We start from the raw sequence: 20,384 nt of genomic DNA on the forward strand, positions 1-20,384 counted from the left end.
TTGAATCATTAAGTCCATTTATTCTAATAATTCAGGCTATTTTACAAAAAAAAAAAAACACCCCTATAATGCTTAAAATGAAATCATACTAGCCTTGCACAATGTGGCTCTGTGCCTCAAGTTTGTAACAGTGTCAAGACAGCAAAAAGAAGTAGTAGCAAATTCAAGCAAAATAAGAAAACAGGGCAGAACATTCAGTATTTCACTTTCCAGCAAAAACCACAAGCCTGTTTTTCAAAAGTACATCAGTTACATCAAGGTTCAGGAGATAATTAACTTCCATTTCAGCTCAAATTTTAACACTGAGAGAAAATCAGTGGCCACAACCCTGCAGTTAAGCATATAACATTGACTAAAATCTGATTTAACATTCATACTATAGTAGAATATACAGCTCTCAATCAGTAAAAATATCATACTGTGAATATTCGACACCTGATTTACCGGAAATGAAAAGCTTACAACATAAATATATTTATATATATATTATACCACATCACACAGTAACAAACACAAAATATTAAAAACGTTCTAAGGATGAATAGCAATCAGAAAAGTAGTTTTGGATCTGTGGTCGGCCAGCGTCTGAGTCTGTAAAGGGCTGTAAAGAGATGCAATTGTGGTAATAGTTTCCACATCTTCAAAAAGAGTTAAAATCCCTCGTATCAAAAGTTTAAGTAATTCCAGCAGTACAGAATGAACACAAGAGCATTTTTCTGTTTTGTTTTTTGCAAACCACAGGTCCAAAAAAGATACATGTACGGTAATTATTATATTGGAAGAAAAAAGATAACAAACAGCAAAAAAAAAAAAAAAAAAAAAAAAAAGCAATAAACATTACATTCATTCTGCAAGTGGGCCCAGAGATCTTTGGGAAACATAGTTGTTGTTATTTTCATTCATAGAAAACACAAAAGGTGCAGTCCCACAGCAGTGCATGACTAGTGTGGGTTTTTTCCTGTTCAGACAAAGATGCTTCAGGATGAGGTCTATGATGGCCATGAGTTAACCTGTTCATATATCATTACCATCGGTATAGGAACTGCCAATGCACACATACTGAATAAGGCATATTGAAAGCAATCTACAGTATAGGTCAGCTGGATGATCAGTTATAACTCAAGCTATATACATAGGACCATGAATACACGTTTAAGGCCTATGAGACCGTTTTGTTCTGCAAAGCATTTTGCTATCAACTAGCAGAGCTGAATATCGTTTGGTATATGTGCACAAGCAAGCAGTAGATAAATACCTTAGTCATGTGGAATGCTTAAATAGAGTTAGTCAACATTCAGTGATAAGGTCGGTTGCTCAGCGGTAACACTGAAGATGCCGTTTCCTTTGCTTGAAGGGGTACTCCAGTGATTCTGTAAGGTAACAAAGTTGAGGAGCTTTCTTGATAGACCTCTTTGTCTTCCAAATCAGATTTTTGAATAATCTCTCCATTTTGCATCAGTTTTCACAGTCCTAGTGGTTTTCTATTTACAAGCGAGCTGAAATTTATGTGTAAAATTCATGGAGTACCCCCTTTATATTGTGCTGAAAAGAAACTTAGACAAACAGACCATTTAAGCCTTTAAAAGGAAAGTTAGAAAATACCCCAACTATTTCTCTCACTGCTTTCAATCCTATAAAATTTAAGCTTATGCTTTAGTTGTCACATCTACTTTAACATGCATCTTGTTTTTTTTGCTTGTTTTTTTTCCTCACATTGACTGCATGATTCTGAAACTGAACGCTTTACGAGTTTCTTTTGAAATTCCTTACTTTACAGAGTCACAGACTCTGTGATGCATCATCTCTGAAACATCTATATGTAAAAATTAGGTCACCTTCTGCACATGGGACAATGCTTTGCAGTGCATTAAGGATTACAATGTAATTACAGGTTGATCGCTTAATATAACGAGACAAATATATATATTCTGGATGTTCATACACATCTCACAAATAAACCCTGAATGTGAACTACTTATCTAACTTAAGAGTGCAATCACAGGGGGAGCCGCTGCAACTCTTACAGTCACATGCAGCACCAAGACACAATCAGCAAATGGTGATGCTCTAGTTTTCTAAATGATAGATGCATGGGTGTAGCCCCAAATCATAAACCGTGTTAGCCACAAGCTTTTATCAATAGTATTTCCTCCTACGCAGGCAGTTCTAGTAGATTTTTAAATAAGTAGAATTATTAGCGCCTAAATCCTTCAGTAGATCTCTAAAGCCAAATCATAGTGTTGTAGTTACAGCTCTCTGCTGGATACATTCTGTATGTTTGCGCAAGAGGATTTAGGATAGAGAGACAACTGGTTGCTAGGTGACTGGATAAAAAGAGGCCACAGGTGGAACTCTTCCAGCCCGAATTTCTTTCCTGCTGTCTTTCCTTGTTTATGCTGCCAGAAGCAGATGCTGTGGTAGTGGACGAGTGGTCTCAGAGAAGCCAAGGCACGTTTACTTTGTAGGTAAAAGCCATCTAAGTTCTAGATTTGTTCCTTTTCTATTTTTCTGGTTCTTACATCTCCTGTTCCTGCATACTTGGTTTTACATAACACTGCAGCAATCTTTAGCTTGCTCTTTCACTGCCCTTCACTTCCCTCACAACGAGCCCGAAAACGCAGATGCTTTCATCCTTTCTTCATCTTTTTTTTTCTTAAATCAATTCACAGAGTTGTTTCTTTTCCATTTTGTGAATGGGTAAATATTACATAATTCTCATAGCCGTATAACTTAAGCCATATACACGGAAGCTCTCGGTACCTCACAGTCTAAACCTCTCCTTGCACATCACCTGAAATATGACTCATCCATGCACCACAGATAGATTCTATCTGAATCTCTCCTGTGCAACTCCAGCCTCACAACAAACTGCAAGCAGCAAACTGTGTGCGGAAAAAATAGAGAACTAATGACATCCTGTACACATTGCACTGGTACTGGCTTGATTAGTTTCCTAATCAAAAAAATTCCTCAGTAATACACTGAAAGGAAAGCTCTTTACTAGCAACTGTGATTATTGTAGGCACTCTAAAGCCCCCCGAGGACCAGCCTCAGGAAACAAGAAAAGAAAAGGTGGAAACTAGAGAGCAGCCGTGTCAATGAGTGATAGCTAAAGAACGGAAGTCTGTCTTCCCAGTTATTTAAAGCACATTTCTAAAGTTATGGATGAAATGTTAGCTATTTTAGCTTCATAGACCAGGGGAGGCACGTGCGAAGTCCAAGCATAGAGGAAAAAACGATGGTAGGCCGATGCTTCTTGAACTTCAGGCCTTTCTTGAGCCGTTGGCTGTTCTCCGCCACGTACAGCTCCCCCTGCTGGGCTGCACTTGATATCCGCGACACCAGTTCCCCGTGAAGCACCACCTCCTGCTCGGAGCGCACAAACACTTCCCTGAGCTCTTCCAGTCGCTTTTCCATCTCTCTGATGACACGTTGGCGCTCCTCTACCTCCAGGAGGCGTCGCCGAGCTGCCTCGAACTCCATGCTGGAGCTGGGGGTGACAAGTTTGGAGGAGGGGGCCGTGGCAGAGGTGGACGGGGGTTCCGAACCTGCTAGCAGAGCCCCTGTCACCCTCCGGAAGTCTCCCATGGAAATGGAGCGCCTGGTGGCTGGAGATGCAAGAGCCAGGAGAGCTGAGGCAGATCCAGAAGGTGGCATGGCTAACGGAGGAAGAGGGGGGGAAGATGATGATGATGACGATGGAGAATCCGGTGGCTCAAGATCAGGCTCTGAATCCGGGCTTTTAATGGCTTCCGTCATGTACTCAGTTGTGTCTTCATTGTGGGTTTCTGTGTTCTTTTGTCGTCTCTTCATAGCCAGTTTTTGACTCTTCCTGTGCTGCTGCTGTCCTTTTTGTCACTGTTGATGTTTTCTCCCAGTTTTCCTGTGTCAGTTGAGAGAGCAGCCGAGCAGGGAGTGCAGAGGTGTGCTGTGATGCAGCCTGGGAACGGCTCCATTCATTAATAAGAGATCTGAGCCAGGCTTGTGCCGTCTCTGCGTCTGAGTGGTTGTGCAGCATTTCATTGGCTGCTGAACTCATGAGCATGTCAGCTGATGATTGGGCAGCCTCCCGCTCTACTGCTGATGTTGGCAGGCTGTCTCGTCCTCTGCTTGACTATTTTGCTTCGTCGTCGTCATCATCATCTGGAGCACAGCTTTGATCAGCTCTGCTCACTCAAGCGAGAGATGCAGTAGTATCAGGTCGCTCTCTTTTTTTCTGCACTCTTTCACTTGCTTCCTATTCTCCCAGCCTCTCTGCTGCCATCCCTCTTACAAGCTGGTCTCTCCATTTTCCTTTTTTTCCTTTCTTGCTCGGATGGTTACCCCTAGCAACACCGCCTTGACATAAAATAGCAAAAACAGGGGGGTGGGGGTTATGTTTCAGTTTCTCCCTTCTTTTATTGCCTGCTGCTCAGTATCACTTCTCCCTCACACCCTGACGCTTGTTTCACTCATATGTGAATGTGCAGTCTTTCCAGCAAATTGCATAACTTTGTCTGTTAAATTGCTTCACCTTCATGTCTGTAAAAGATGAATTTGAGAACAAACACTTTTGTGAATTTTACCACTTATAGGTCTCCTTCAAAGATTTAATGCAGTAATTGACAGAAAACACAATGAATCACTATGATACAGCACTGAAAAGTAGTTGCTTCCTTTCTAATTTCTTCGTTTTTTGCACATTGGTTGCACGTGGATGTTTTAGATCATCAAACACATTTTAATATAATACAAAGATAACCCCAGTAAACCTCTGAGTTCAATTTCAGTGGCCGCACCCAGGCCTGATTAGTGCCAGAACTGTTGAACCAAGAAATCATGCCAGAGTCATTAACATCCATCAGTCTGAAAAGGGTTACAAAGCCATTCGTTAGGCTTTGGAGCGCCAATGAACCACAAGGAGAGTCATTATCCACAAATGGAAAAAAAAACTTGGAACAGAGTGACCAGCCTACCAAAAATATTCTGTGACCATCAACTACATCCAACAGTATCATCATGGAGATCACAAAAGAACTCTTCATTCTTTTGAACTGGAAATTATTTTTAACATTTTTATTGTGTTTATTTCTTAACTTAAATTTGTCATATTGGTCGCTTTTATCATTGTTGAGGACTTTGTAACTTTTTTTAAAGGTGCTTTATAAACACAAAGGTAAAAAAATTTAACTAGGAAAACAAAGAGAACTGAAAGCCAGCATCTAACATTCAGAGTGCCAGTGTCTTCTTATTTTTTTGTATTTAAGATAAGATAAGATAAGATAACCTTTATTAGTCCCACACGTGGGAAATTTGTTTTGTCACAGCAGGAAGTGGACAGTGCAAAAGTTATGAGGCAAAAATTAGAATACAATAAGAATAAATACAGTACACAACTGTACAGAATAGAATAAAATAAAATACTATATACAGTAGAATAAAATAAAATAAATATACAATAAGATAAAAATAGAATACAAATACAAATACTATATACAACTGAGTAAAAATACAACGATGACAGAAAGGATTATTGCACTTAGTATTATTGCATATGTATGGATGTGTGTGCTTGTTCAGTTAAAGTCTTTATTATGGAGTCTGACAGCAGTGGGGAGGAAAGACCTGCGAAATCTCTCCGTCCCACACCGTGGGTGCCGCAGTCTCCCACTGAAGGAGCTGCTCAGTGCTGTCACAGTCTGCTGCATGGGGTGGGAGATGTTGTCCAACAGGGATGACAGCTTCTCCTGTCACTCACCACCTCCACTGGGTCCAGAGGGCATCCTAGAACAGAGCTGGCCCTTCGGATCACCCTGTTCAGTCTCTTCCTGTCCCCAGCAGAGATGCTGCCGCCCCAGCAGACCACACCATAAAAGATAGCAGAAGCCACAACAGAGTCATAGAAGGTCTTCAGGAGTGGGCCCTCCACTCCAAACGACCTGAGTCTCCGCAGCAGGTACAGCCTGCTCTGCCCTTTCCTGTAGAGGGCGTCTGAGTTATGAGTCCAGTCCAGTCTATTGTTCAGATGAACACCAAGGTACCTGTAGCTGTCCACAGCCTCAATGTCCATACCTTGGATGTTCAGTGGTTGCAGTGGAGAATGCTTGTGCCTGCGGAAGTCTACCACCAGTTCCTTGGTTTTACTGGCGTTGATCTGGAGGTAGTTCAGCTGGCACCAGTCCACAAAGTCTTGGGTCAGACCTCTGTACTCCTTGTCGTCCCCATCAGTGATGAGGCCGACTATTGCAGAGTCATCAGAGAACTTCTGCAGGAAGCACTGGGTGGAGTTGTGGGAGAAGTCTGCAGTGTAGATGGTGAAGAGGAACGGAGCCAGAACCGTTCCCTGTGGGGCCTCCGTACTGCAGACGACCCTGTCCGACACACAGCCCTGAGTCCTCACATACTGTGGTCGGTCGGTGAGGTAGTCCAGGATCCAGGTAGTGAGGTGATGGTCCACTCCAGAGTTCACCAGCTTGTCCTTTAGAACCGAGGGAAGAATGGTGTTGAAGGCACTGGAGAAATCAAAGAACTTGATTCTCACAGTGCTTCCAGCGGTCTCCAGGTGAGCGAGGGAACGATGTAGGAGGTGAATGACGGCATCATCCGCTCCAATGCCAGGCTGGTAGGCAAACTGAAGTGGGTCCAGTGATGAGCTTATTAGGCGCCGAAGCTGAGCCAGGACCAACCGCTCCAGGGTCTTCATCAGGTGGGATGTCAGAGCCACCGGCCTGTAGCTGTTGAGGTCCTTGGGGTGTGAAGTCTTTGGCACTGGTACAACACAGGAGGTTTTCCAGAGCTGTGGGACTCTTCCCAACCTCAGGCTCAGGTTGAAGAGGTGCTCCATCACCCCACACAGTTGGTCCGCGCAGGACCTGACGACCCTCGAGCTGATGCCATCTGGACCCGCTGCCTTCTTGCCATTAATCCTCCTCAGTTCCCTCCTAACCTGGGTGGTTGAGAGAGACAGGCTGGAGCCTTGTGTTGAGTGTGTATTGGATGCTGCAGTTGGGGGTGGGGGGGAGTGAGCAGGGTGAATAGAGGAGGTGTGAAGTGTCTGAGGTGGAACAGCAGCAGTGGGGGTGGGTGAGTCTGCAGCCGATGTTGCAGACTGCCTCATGGCTGAATCAAATCTGTCGAAGAAATGATTCAGTTCATTTGCCCACCTCACATCCCTCCCAGGCAGAGAGTTCTGCTGTTTGTGGCCCGAGATGGTTCTGAGGCCTCTCCAGACTTCACCAACGTTGTTTTGTTGAAGCTGGTTCTCCATCTTCTGCCTGTAGCTCTCCTTCCCATTCCTTATCAGTCCCCTCAGCTCTCTCTGCACCCTTTTCAACTCCTCTTTGTCTCTGGATTTGAAGGCCCTCCTCTTCTGCTTGAGGACGGTTTTAATTTCTGGGGTAATCCAAGGTTTGTTGTTGGAGAAACACCGTACAGTCCTAGTAGGTACAGTGTTATCCACACAGAAGTTTATATAGTCAGTAATGCATGTAGTAAGGCTGTCGATGTCCTCTCCGTGGTCATCACAAATCACCTCCCACACAGTCGACTCAAAACAATCCTTAAGAGCCTCCTCGCTCTCCTCTGACCATCTCTGTACTGTGCGGGTGGCTGGTGGCTCCCTGCGCACTAAGGGCTCATACACAGGGACAAGGTGCACCAGGTTGTGATCAGATCTGCCCAGGGGAGGGAGAGGTGATGAACTGTATGCCTCTTCTGCATTGGCATACAGTAAGTCCAGTGTTTTATTGACTCTGGTTGGGCAGGTCACATACTGGGTGAAGGTGGGCAGTGTGGAGTCCAGTGAGGCATGATTGAAGTCCCCTGATATTATGAGAAGGGCTCTCGGTGATTGTGTTTGCAGTCTGCTGACCACAGAGTGGAGAGAGTCACAGGCTGCATCCGCGTTGGCCGAGGGGGGGACATACGCTGTTATCGCGATAACATGCGAGAACTCCCGGGGCAGGTAGTACGGACGCATGCTAACGGCTAACAGCTCAATGTCTCTGCTGCAGAGTTGCTCTTTAAACTAAACTATTGCTGCAGTGTTGTAATCCTCATTTTAAACACGTCATTCTTATTAAATTCATATTAAACAAATATGTAGGACTGCTTTCTTCCATTTGTGCAATATCTTAAAAATTAGAAATATCCTCTCTCAGAGTAACGCTGAAAAACTAGTTCATCCATTTAATACTTCCAGGCTGGACTACTGTAATTCATTATTATCAGGATGTCCTAAAAAGCCTTCAGCTAATCCAAAATGCTGCAGCAAGAGTACTGACAGGGACTATCTATCGCGCCTCCCTGAGCCTGGTTCTGCCGGAGGTTTCTTTCTGTCAAAAGGGAGTTTTTCCTTCCCACTGTTGCCAAAGCGCTTGCTCATAGGGGGTCATATGATTGTTGGGTTTTTCTCTGCAGGTATTATCGTAGGGTCTACCTTACAATATAAAGCGCCTCGATGCAGTTGTGATTTGGTGCTGTATAAATAAAATTGAATTGAACATCAATTCTGCAAACCGAGCACATTGAATTGGATTGAATTGAACTTTCTACACGTTTCACCTTTTTACTGCAATGCAGCAACATTAAATACTGAAAAATACTCTCATGTTTCCGAGCTGTATTGTATGTAAACTAATGACTAGTCTAACCATTTTAGTCAGTATGATCTGGTTACATCATCGTGATAGAGTACCCTGACTTTTCACCCCGTCTTGCTGTGATCCCTAGTGCACACCCTCTCTGTCTAGACAAGTATTGACTGCTTCATCCTGTGGTTGCAAGTGATATGATCAGTGTATATGTAAAGTAAGACACAGGGTGAGTTCACTCAAACACACCTGAAAGGACACGCATACTTAGACAGTTTGAAAGGGTAACACTGCTGCATTCAGAGCCTTACAGTAAGAAGTGATGCTTTAAATAACTGCCCTCTGCTAGATTGAATCAACAACTGAAGCTTTTAGCAGGTCAGAGGTTGACTTGTATTTCTGCGAGCATCTACGTGCATGCATATTTCAGTGTTCACTCTGCTCTTTGCTTTTATGAGGATTGACAATGCATTAGCAGTAACACCAACTGCTCTCTTCCTGCTCTTAGCTTTACTCATCTCCAGAGAGAAGACAGAGCAGGATCCAACACAGAAAATTACACAGATAATGAAGCAAACAAGAAGCGAGAGTGGAGGCAGGATTATAAGTGCTTATAGGAAGATTAAATGCCAAAAAACCCCAAAGATGCTCTTCAGGCTTTTATTCTGCTATTTAAAAAAAGATCTGAAACAACAACATGACAGAGATTGCAGTTCTGAAGAAGACATTGTGATTTTCGGGAAGAGATGAAAGGGCTGAGAGAAATTTAAAGGCTCAGGATAAAACTTTGTTATTATGGAAATGTTGCATGGTGTTAAAGTGTCTACATGAAACACCATATGGAGCTAATACATGCTTTACAATTTCTTTTAGATATACATAAAAGAAATATATATACAATAAGCACGATGGCTTGTGTGAGTAAATCCTTTAGGGATCAAGGGAAAGATTCCTCAGTGGAGTTTTCTTATTTTTTCTCCAACATGATTTCCATTTTTGGAAGACTCTACTGGTTGTGTAACATTCCACAGTTAAAAACCACTCACTCCACTCCAATCCCGAATGTTGAATACACAGCTGTACGCGCGCTTTGCCATCATCACTGGCGAACAATTTGACTGGCAAGACGGGGCCTGTCTGAAAAGAAGAGGAAGCTTCTTTTTTTTTTTTTTTAAAAAAAGCCTCATGTACTCACACATTTTTCACACTCAGAAAAACAAGTCATTCTGTCACAGAATATACAGAATTAATTGAGTCTAAGTGCAAAATCCTTCTCAGAAACAATTATCTTTCACCCCATTTCACCAATGTCTCTCCTCTACCCGCGAAACTAAAATTGTGATTAACGTCCGTTCTCAATCTCTGTTCCAGATTACTTTAATCTGTGTGCTGTGTTTGTATTTGATGCGTGCACGTGTGAGGAGTTAGAGGATCTGTGTGCCTTCTGATTGCTGAATCTATTTGGGTCAAATTAACTAGTATTAGAATTGTATAACAGTATTGTGAGCTTCTTTTTGCGGTTTGTCTTAAGGACAAGTTATCTGTAGTGGGGTATGTAGCAGTATGGATCCTAAGGATATGGAAAATATTATAAGGCAAAAATGTTGGATATGGTTATACATGGAACACAGATTTGAAGTACTGGATTCTCAGTTTTATTTATTTTTATATTTAACTACTGTAATGGTGACTCTTAGGTCTCTACAACTGCAGTAGTGGTGGTTAGTTCCTTTATAGCTGGAGCACTCATTGTCACAGACATTATTGGACACTTTATTAGGTACACCTGTTCAGCTGCTTGTTAAAACAAATATCGAATCTACTAATTGGCAGCAATTGAATGCATTTAGGCATGTAGACATAATCAAGATGACCTGCTGAGGTTCAAACTGAGCAGCCATGGCATGGTTGTTGTTGTCAGTAATTCAAATAACTACTCGTTACAGCCAAGGAAAGCAAAAGAGTATTTTGGGAGATTAAATAGGTTGCAGCAGAAGAACACACCAAGTGCTGAGGCTGCAGTTTGCACAAGCTCACTAAAACTGGACAACAGAATATAGAAAGAAAAAAGTCTTACTCCCAATTTCTGCTGCGAAACTTGGATGGTAAATGGCCTGTATTTGTATAGCGCTTTACTAGTCCCTAAGGACCCCAAAGCGCTTTACATATCCAGTCATCCACCCATTCACACACTGGTGATGGCAAGCTACATTGTAGCCACAGCCACCCTGGGGCGCACTGACAGAGGTGAGGCTGCCGGACACTGGCGCCACCGGGCCCTCTGACCACCACCAGTAGGCAGTGGGTGAAGTGTCTTGCCCAAGGACACAACGACCGAGACTGTCCAAGCCGGGGCTCGAACCGGCAACCTTCCGATTACAAGGCGAACTCCCAACTCTTGAGCCACGATCGCCCGGCTCAAGGGTTAGATTTGACATGACCATGTCCATTCCTTTATGATGAAAGTGTACGCATCATTTACCCATCATAATATACCAAATCATAAAACTCAAGTCATTTCAGATTGGCTCCTTGAACATGTACTCAATCACTGTACTTCTGTTATTGATAAGTCACTGAGACGAGACATACCGCCATCGTTCCACACCAACACATTTGTGTTTTTATCTATATGTGGAGGTAAGAACTAATTATAAATGTGGTTATTTTGTTGCAATAAAATTTTAAATTCACGCTGGAGGCTGCTGTGTAGGATAGAAAAGACAAGATTAAGATTCAATAATAGATTTTGTATTTATTTTAACAGAACCTCTGGAGATGCTCGAAGCAGCACTTCACAACCAACTCACATCAGACAGAATAAAACAAAAACACAGCCAGAAAGACATCCAAAAATAGCGAGGAATTTCACCTAGAATATTCATCCATACAGAGTGTCCTCTTTTACAGCTCAGATCAGACAAGAATGCACCATCACATACACCCACAGACACTTCCACTGTTGTAAAAACCCAGGAAAATTCAGCATCTAAGAAGAGCCACTCCAGCTGACAGCTGCTGTAAACTAAGGAGACAGGATGGGGATAAAAAACAGCACCACTTTATTCTCTACTGAGATGGGAAACAGATGATGGTTTTCTGTTTTTTTGTAATCAATATCAGTGACTTCTTTCTGCTGCCGCAGGCTGAGTCAGTCAGTCTGTCTGTGTGTGCGTGTGCGTGTGTGTAAGTGTAAAAGAGCAGGAAGTCATTCGTCGCAGTGTGACTTACTGGTAAGATGACGTCAAACACAGACCAGTGGGAATATATCACACTATGTATGTGTGTCTGTAAATAAATAGCTGCATTTGTCTCTGACATGATGGTGCACACCGTGTCAGCATAAATCATCCTCCCCCACAACCGCTGAGCAGCAGTGGCTGTTATGTAAGTGATTGCATCTGTGCATACAGAAGCAGGTAACATCAAGTACAACCATGAGGCGATACTAAGAGCTGATACTAATAAAGCTGAATCTGCCATATTGCTGAAGGAGGGAAAGCTGGGACACGACAGTTAAAATGCTACAAGCAAGAGCAGATGGAGAGAGGCTGCAGAAGAAAGTCGTTCACACACTGATATTGTCTCCAAGCGAATGCATAAATATGAATCACAATATTTAATGTGGCTTTAATTTGGTCTACCAACTGATGCTTTTCATCACAGGGAAAAAGTGACAGCAGCAGTTTTAAACATGAGGTTTGAATAATTAAACATAGTGGAATAATAAAAAAAATAAAGAAGTACAGTATTCATGTTGACAAGCCTTGACCTTTGCCTCAATCCATCTACTTATGCAGGCATGGATTGATTTAACCTATGTTTGTATGTTTGCACTTTATCTCCCTCCAGTGACCATCTGTGGAAATACACCAGGCTTTGGTCTGCTGAGACAGGAAGTGAAGGTCATTAAAGGCACACATCAATGCACCAACCCAGCCCAATCGAGTCAAGTTTTTCACAAGCAGGGACAACATCCTTAATTAGATTCACAACAATCAAGCAGATGGTGACAGAGGGAAGAAAGAACCCCTTTGAACAGGAAGAGCCATTGGCAGAAAAATGCTCAGAGTGGGGAGCAGCCATTTGTCATAGTCACTCGGGGTATGAGGATAAAGAGAAGAGGGGGAAAAGGCCGCGAGGGCCGGTGTCCTGCAGGTTTTAGATGTGTTCTTTATCCAGCACAGCTGATTTAAATGGCTAAATTACCTCCTCAACATATCTTGAAGTTCTCCAGAAACCTGGAAATGAACTAATTATTTGATTCAGGTGTGTTGACCTAGCATATCTAAAACCTCTAGGACACCAGCCCTCGAGGCCTGGAGTTAGACACCCCTGGCTATTCAATTTTATTTGTAAGGCGCACCAATCACATCAGTCTCCTCAATGTGCTTTATATGGTAAGCAATGTTCCCTCTAATTTTTCATGTGTCTGAGCGAACACACAAACTCCCTGAGCGGTCCCTTGGACCTCTGTGAGCAACAGCAGACGTGTGCACTGTGGTCACGCCAGCATCGAATCCATCCAAGTCACATGGTTTATTAAAATAATCCAATTACAGCATTTACATTTATGTTAGACTACTTTTAATTAACTGCTTTAGCCCACTTACAATGAAAACTTTAAAAAATCTTCTTCATGACCTGTGTATGTTAACACTATTGGAAGTAAAAATATCTTGAGCTCCAAATTTGAAAACACAACTTTTTTTCTTTTCTTTTTTAAAAATAAATAAATAAATAAATAAATAAATAAATAAATAAATAAAGCTCTGACTTGTATTATGAGTCTGTGGTCTGGGAGAGAGTCCTGTAACTCTGTCTGCAAAATACAGTAAATAATGACCAATGTTGGGCAGTTAATTATATCATTACGTCTTCAAAAAGGTAACTGAGTTATGCAAACAACAAAGTTTTTTGCAGCTGTTTACCTAAAAATGCAGCCAAGTTTTTTTTAAATAAACATTTCAAACTATTTACAGAACAATCAGCTGTTCTGCATCAAATTTGATGCCATGTAAATTATTTGTGCCACTCCAAAAATAATTTATGTCCACTATGAGATAAAAGAGAACAACAGCCTGACAACAGCAGATTTATCACTCCTGTAACATTCAGTAGTCGCCTCATTGTTCTGACACACACAAGAAAACTATTGACTACACTACACACCAACTACACAAGATTTGCGCTGAACATCGCAAATATCTCACATCTCAAAACACTGCCGTCACTCCTAAAACTTCCCCCTTCCTAAACAACTAAATGCCATGTTGCCATATCATTTTTTGATTGGTCGACATGGTAGATTTTTCCACCAATAGGAAAGGGTGGGGTTTTCTTTGGGTTTTGGGCACAGGCGGAGAGTGCTTTCGAAACATTGCATTTTTTTTTTTTTTATCATAACTCTGGTTTTACACAATTTAAAAACTGGTATAAAGTCCACACTTTTCCCGTCAATTGTTCCGTCTGTCCTGCTCACGTCTCCAATGGTTGTACACATTGTCATTAACGTGGCTTCACTCCACATCAGCCACGCCGCTTTGCTAAAACACCGGTGTCGGCACATAAGGACGCTGTCATAGCCTGTCAACAACGTTGATTAGCTGCATATATACGAATGTGAATCGCATCATTGGCTGGACTATGGGATAAAGTGGCATCGTTCTAATCCCATACGGGAGCAGCCAGTCACTTACTGACTAACACTGCAAAACAGAATTATTAAAGTATTAATTTTAATTTCAATTCAGGTTAGATTTTTTTTTCCTGTGCGCAGAGACCGTGCCAGCCGTGCGCAATTGCGCACGCGCGCAGCTTAGAGGGAACGTTGATTGGTATCTATAACATTAGAAAGAACCCCCCAACAATCACATTACCCCCTGTGAATAAAGCACGTGATGACAATGAAAACTCCCTTTTAACAGGAAGAAACCTCTGGCAGAGCAAGGCTCATGGAAGGTCCGGCCGTCTAGCGCGACCAGATGGGGGTGAGGGAAATGAGAAAGGAACAGAGGGAGACAGGACAAAAGGCGAACTATAGGAGAGAGTCAGACTTTAATAGTTACTAATAATTAAATGCAAAATGGTGGATAAACACACAGTGTGGAAAGAGATCAGTGAAGAGGAAACACTCAGTGCATCATGGGAGCCCCCCGGCACACATTATGAGAGAGATGACATTTTAATTGGGTGCAGTTTTCTTGTGTAAACAACTGGGGAGTGAGAAGACGGGAGTGGAGAAGTACTCAGTGTAAGGAAGTCAGCAGCCTGAGCCAACAGCAGCATAACCAAGTGATGGGTCCAGCACCAATACTTGTTTGTGGATGAAAAACAGCTACTCACAAAAAACTGTATGCATAAAGAATTATTAGTTATAAGAAGTACTACTGCTCTTACAGTATTATGTGTTCTTTGTAGGTTTCAAAATGTGATATTTTTTCATATTTCTATATCTGGGAATTGTGTTTTTTTTATACACTTGAATGTCACTTGAAGTTAAAAAAAAACAATAAAGCAAGACAGACACTTTGTCATAGCAACTCGATTTTTAATATTGTAAGATATAAAAATCTTCATCTTTATCATACAATAACATCTTACCATAAATTTTGACAAAGGAGGGAGATTTTTTGCCACCAAACAAGAATTATAATATAACTTTGATTTCTTTTGAGGTAAGACAGCTGCTTCATAGATTCTTAAGCCACACAGGTCTTTTCTTCTACACATGCACAGCATCTTCTTATCCTTACGGTGTGCTTTCCATGCAAGACATTCCGCCTCACCTGTAGGCCTAGGCACTGAGCTAAAAGCAGGACCTACTCCGTGGAGAAGCTTACACTGAGACACCTTTAACTCTAGGCCTCGTATTCAGTGTCAATAAAATACCAACGAGTCAGATAATCAACAAATGGAATTCCAATATAATGAATGAAAAAAAGATAATCCACAATAAGGGCAAGTATGTGTGACATTATAACCAGTGATTTGACAGAGATTTTAACAAGTGCTTATTTCCGTAAAGACAGCAGCCAGCCCTGACTTATTAAACAGAAGAAGAGACCTGTGCGGCATCAAGTCCACAGGCTGCGATGTGCTCAGCATGTCTTTCACTATTTTAAATCACTACTTTCTTTGGATAAAGAGAAAAAAAAAAACAATCGACAGCAAAAACAACCAACACAGGAAACAGTATTCAATAGGCATTATCCAAGAAACACAGTGAAAACAACTAAAAAAAAAAAAAAGGAAAACAATGCAAATATAGAATTTTTAACATGCCACATTGTTCCTTGGGCAGGGTTTCTTTCACAGAAAGCCATCTATGTTACTAGTTTTTATAGTAATAAAAATAACAGACATCTCAAATGGTTGCCAGCAGATTGACCAAGCAGAGAAGAGGAATAGGAGCGAAACGAGAAAGCCACATCACCGGACCATGCACATGACTCTGCAGCATCCCGCGAGACAGTACAGACACACACTGCAAGTCATGCAACTGACACACACGCCCACACACACACGCACGCGTCCGCACACACTCCCCATAAAACAAAACGCAAGCATAGATTGACACTAACCAAAACATCAGCAACTGACATTTTCTAGAATGCACATATTCTGGCTGTACCAAAGCCAAAGAGGCATTTATGGCAGAAATGTTTTAATATTCATATCAATAACGTTCTCTGAGAAACATTTAACAGCAGTTTGGACAGTACTGTGGTTTTGTGCTGTCGGCACAGGTTGAATTGGCAGCACAACCGCTAATACGAAGCTCAAAAACCCTACAAAAAGAACGGACAGACGGCAAAAAACCCAAAAAACAGGCAGATGGATAGGCGTGCAGCGAGAATGACAACCAATTACAGCAAAGATGAGAAGAGAAAACTTTCATTGTCACCATCAAAAACAGGGCTGCATCGACTCTGTAGCGGGTCATGCACAAACACGCTCACACACTCGCACAAACACCCACACGGCGCCAGAACATCTGCCAAAAAACCTGCACCCATTTTTTTTTACATTTTTTTTTTTTCGCCCTCATTGCCCCCATCCATCGTCATGATATTTTGATAGGCAAAAGGAGATCGGCTAACAGCTGCAGCTGGCGAGCCCACACAAGGAGGATGATAGCTAGAGCGGGACAACTGATGTCACAAGATGGGGGCAGGACCACAGTCAGTGTTCCTTGGCTGGTATTGGCGGGTCGACACCAAGTCCCCGAGCAAGCTGACGGGGTGGTTTGGAGCCAGGAGGTGTGGTTTTGATCAGACTCCTGTGACCTGTTTGGCTATTCAGAGTCTCTACAGAGATGTGGAGGGAAGTTTCTTAACACGCCTCTGAGCAAGGAAGGAGCTCTCAATGGGCTTGAGCTCTGGAGTAGGTTGTGAGTTCTTCAGGGCGGAGTAGGTGGCTGCCATTGCACCCTGTGCATAAAGAGCAACATCATGATTGAAGCCCAGATGAGAGTATGAATTACTGATATGTTGTCTGATTTACTGCAATGCAAAAAACCCGCTCGTCTTGTGTTTTCTAATCGACAATGCAACACACGATGCGAGTATATTGCAGTGTACAATCATATTGGTATTTTGGTGACACTAAAAGGAACTGATATGATATAAAAATCATTCTACATGTTGAGTTTCAACTACTAAAACTTCAATGAATCAATGAATTCCTTTAACCTGATTCCAGGCAGTTTTGTTACCTTGACCAGCTTGGGGTCCTGGTGTGGGAGCTGGCTGTTGGGCAGCTTGTCTCTGCGGACAATCCATGGGTGTTTGAGAACCTGCTTAGCAGTCAGTCTCTGATGGGGGTCAACGTGAAGCATCTTGGACACCAGGTCCTAGAAAAAGCCAAATAATAATATTATGGAAAACTTGTAGGTTGACGCAAATACAACAAAAAATTCTTTCTAGGGAGTAAAAGAGTTGTCTAACAAATATTGACTCCTACCTTGGCGGCATCAGACACAGAGTCCCAGTTACCACCAGTCAGACTGAAGTGGCCGTGGCCTATCCTGTTCAGGATTTCATTTGGAGTGTCTTCAGGTCCGTTGGCAAATGGAGTGAAACTGGTGAGAACAAAAGTAGACAGACGGTAAGGTTAATGCAAAGAATAATGAGAGAGAACAAAGTTCAAAGAATGATTTCAAGTGTTCCTACTAACCCAGCCAGCATGGTGTACAGCAAAACCCCAAGACTCCAGATGTCACATCCCTCATCATAGCCCTGACGCTTCAGCACCTATAGCAGAGTCAGAAGGAATCACATATTACTATATATCACAATGACTGGGGGAACCTTGACTTTTGTGAGTATGTCTTGCGAGCGCACTCGTCACTTGCTCACCTCAGGAGCTACAAAGTTAGCAGTATAGCACGGGGTCATTAGCAGGCCATTGTTGGCACGCAGTTGCTTAGCAAAGCCGAAGTCACAGATTCTGATTGACTCGGGATTCCCCGACTCGTCGACATAGAGGATGTTGCTGGGCTTCAGGTCTCTGTGCACTACCTGAAACACAAGAGGGCAAGAGTGGAATGGAGGGAGAAAATTAGGATTGAAAGTGTCAGTAAACACTCTTGGGTGGAATTCTTTCCCATTTTTATCTGCTTTAAAAATGTCTTCTATAAATTATTTTCAATTTTATTCTAATCAGAAGTTGAATTATTTACCGAGGTGCTTCAAGTGATTATTCCCCTATGTGTTGTTACTAAACCAAAATAATTAAAAGGATGAACACAGTTTGACATCTTCAAGCTAGAAATTCATAAAAAGTAAACAAAAGTAGACATGTGTTGTAAGTTTTTAAACATCAGGAAACATAAAAAAGTAAAAAGAAAAAGAAAAGTAAAGACTTTAGCCTGGTTTTCAAAGGCACTACTATTCAACAGTTTTCTTAAAAAAGCAAAATGAACATCAAATAACTAAACTCTAATAGCACCTTAACTAATATTTCTAAAAGACAGAGCTATTTCACAGCAGTTATTTTGATAAAACACTATTGCTCAAATACAGCTCCAGAAAATAATTTTAAAAAACCCATTGTGTGCTTCACAGGTTTGCCATTTCAGAATAAAAGAACCGGTTCAATAGATGCCATTTGACCTCAAAGTCACATGATAGGGTGGGGCTAGGTTTCACAGCGGGTTCACCCGAAACCTTGGCTGATTGTGACCTACACCCATTTTCACACCTTGGCTCGTGCGTTTAGGTAGAGGATCAACAAGGGGGTTCATGACCCTCTTCGGGGGACACTCCCCTAGGACTTCAATCTGGGACTCTCCACCATTTGACCTTAGAACTGAGAAGCTTCTCAGGTGAGGTGAAACGTCTTCAAGAAACTCAAAGAAATCCAAAAGGCTTTTCTTTTCAAGCTCCTTAGACAAAACATACATATAAAACAGGACTAAAAGTCCTAGTGGTCTTAGTGGTCCTCACCCCTTGTGAGTGGAGGTACTCAGCAGTCTTGGTGATAGTGTGTAGCACAGCGCTGGCCTCTCGCTCCGAAAAGAACTTCTGCTTGAGGATCCGATCCAGCAGCTCTCCTCCACGCATCAGCTCCGTCACCATGAACACCTGCTTACCGTTGTCGTACACCTGCGACAGAAAGACAAACAAACATCAGCGAGTCTTATTACACTCAACACCCAAGGCGAACAAAGGTTGTCAGACAGAGTGCGTGTTTAGACCCACATCCTTGAGTGTTATGATGTTAGGGTGCTGTCCGTATCTAAGCAGAATCTCTATTTCCTCAGAGGGGTCTGTGCTAGTCTTGTCAATCATCTGGAAATCAAAAGCACAACAACGGCATTAGGATCATGTTTTTGAAAGGCTGCATATTTTCCTCCTTCTTTTACTGAAGAACTACTGAAAAACATATTTGTTAGATTTTGCTGTCCTGTATTCACAAGCTAACTTTTCCCTGTGTGTGTGTTTATGTGTTCATACCTTGACAGCGTATTCAGTGTTGGTGGCTTTGTGGATACAACGTTTACAGACGGAGAAAGAGCCCATCCCTATATCTTCCTTCAGTACGTAGCCATCGCTGAAAAGGACGTTTTTCCCGTGTAGTTGCTGCAGAGGAAGATTTGAAATTGTGATGAGCGTTGGAGGAGTGACGGACTGACAAGAGCTCATGTGGGGGGAGGTTGATGATGTTGGGGAAGGGGCTGAAATCTATTTCTGGAGTCAATTTCTTCCTCTTTGTCAAAGTGTCTCTTCAAATCTACCACACACGCAGTAGAAAAACTGCTTTTGCCAGGCATTACACAAGATTTGAAGCCGTGTACCTCATCTGAGTCGTTTCTTTCTAATCGTGTTCCTGTCTGCCTTTCGCACACCGTACACACAGAATCTGTCTCTATTTCATGCCATCAGCAGTCAGAACTCGACAGAAATATAACACACTGAAATAACTTTGTCCACACCTTTAGATTACAGTACATGGGCATATTCACCGACTACTTCATCAGGTACTAATTACTAGGCTCACTTCCCTTTTACTTTCAGAAATGCTTTAGTTCTTCATAGCATAGAATCAACAAGGAACTGAAAACATTCGTCAGCGGTTTTAGTTCATAGTGACATGATTTAATCTCACAGCTGCTGCGCATTTTCCAGCTGCACACCCATGTTGCAAATTTTCGAGTGCACAGATGCTCTATTGGGTTGAGATCTGATGACAGTGGAGGCCATTTGAGTACAATGAACTCACTGTCATGTTCAGAAAACCAGTTTGAGATGATTTGAGCCTTGTGATGTGGTCTGTTTTCCTGCTGATAACAGCCATCAGAAGATGGATACA

The 20,384-nt window shown here is 42.2% G+C and overlaps 1 protein-coding gene across 4 annotated transcripts in view; it reads right to left on the reverse strand.

The window, feature by feature from the left end:
* Nucleotides 1-15,099: 15,099 nt before the first annotated feature.
* Nucleotides 15,100-20,384, reverse strand: part of rps6ka1 (ribosomal protein S6 kinase a, polypeptide 1) — a 50,845-nt gene continuing 45,560 nt past the window's right edge. For all 4 annotated transcript variants that reach the window (XM_076877554.1, XM_014414318.3, XM_014414319.4 and 1 more), the window contains 8 exons: nt 19,529-19,654; nt 19,274-19,363; nt 19,019-19,177; nt 17,930-18,091; nt 17,748-17,824; nt 17,535-17,652; nt 17,287-17,424; nt 15,100-17,002 (listed from right to left, as the gene is read on the reverse strand). In XM_076877554.1, the coding sequence (XP_076733669.1) occupies nt 16,880-17,002; nt 17,287-17,424; nt 17,535-17,652; nt 17,748-17,824; nt 17,930-18,091; nt 19,019-19,177; nt 19,274-19,363; nt 19,529-19,654 (993 nt within the window). In that variant the 3' untranslated portion in view covers nt 15,100-16,879. The remainder of the gene's footprint in view (nt 17,003-17,286; nt 17,425-17,534; nt 17,653-17,747; nt 17,825-17,929; nt 18,092-19,018; nt 19,178-19,273; nt 19,364-19,528; nt 19,655-20,384) is intronic.

The sequence above is a fragment of the Maylandia zebra genome, linkage group LG19 (genome assembly GCF_041146795.1).
Source record: "Maylandia zebra isolate NMK-2024a linkage group LG19, Mzebra_GT3a, whole genome shotgun sequence".
In the NCBI taxonomy this organism is placed as follows: domain Eukaryota; kingdom Metazoa; phylum Chordata; class Actinopteri; order Cichliformes; family Cichlidae; genus Maylandia; species Maylandia zebra.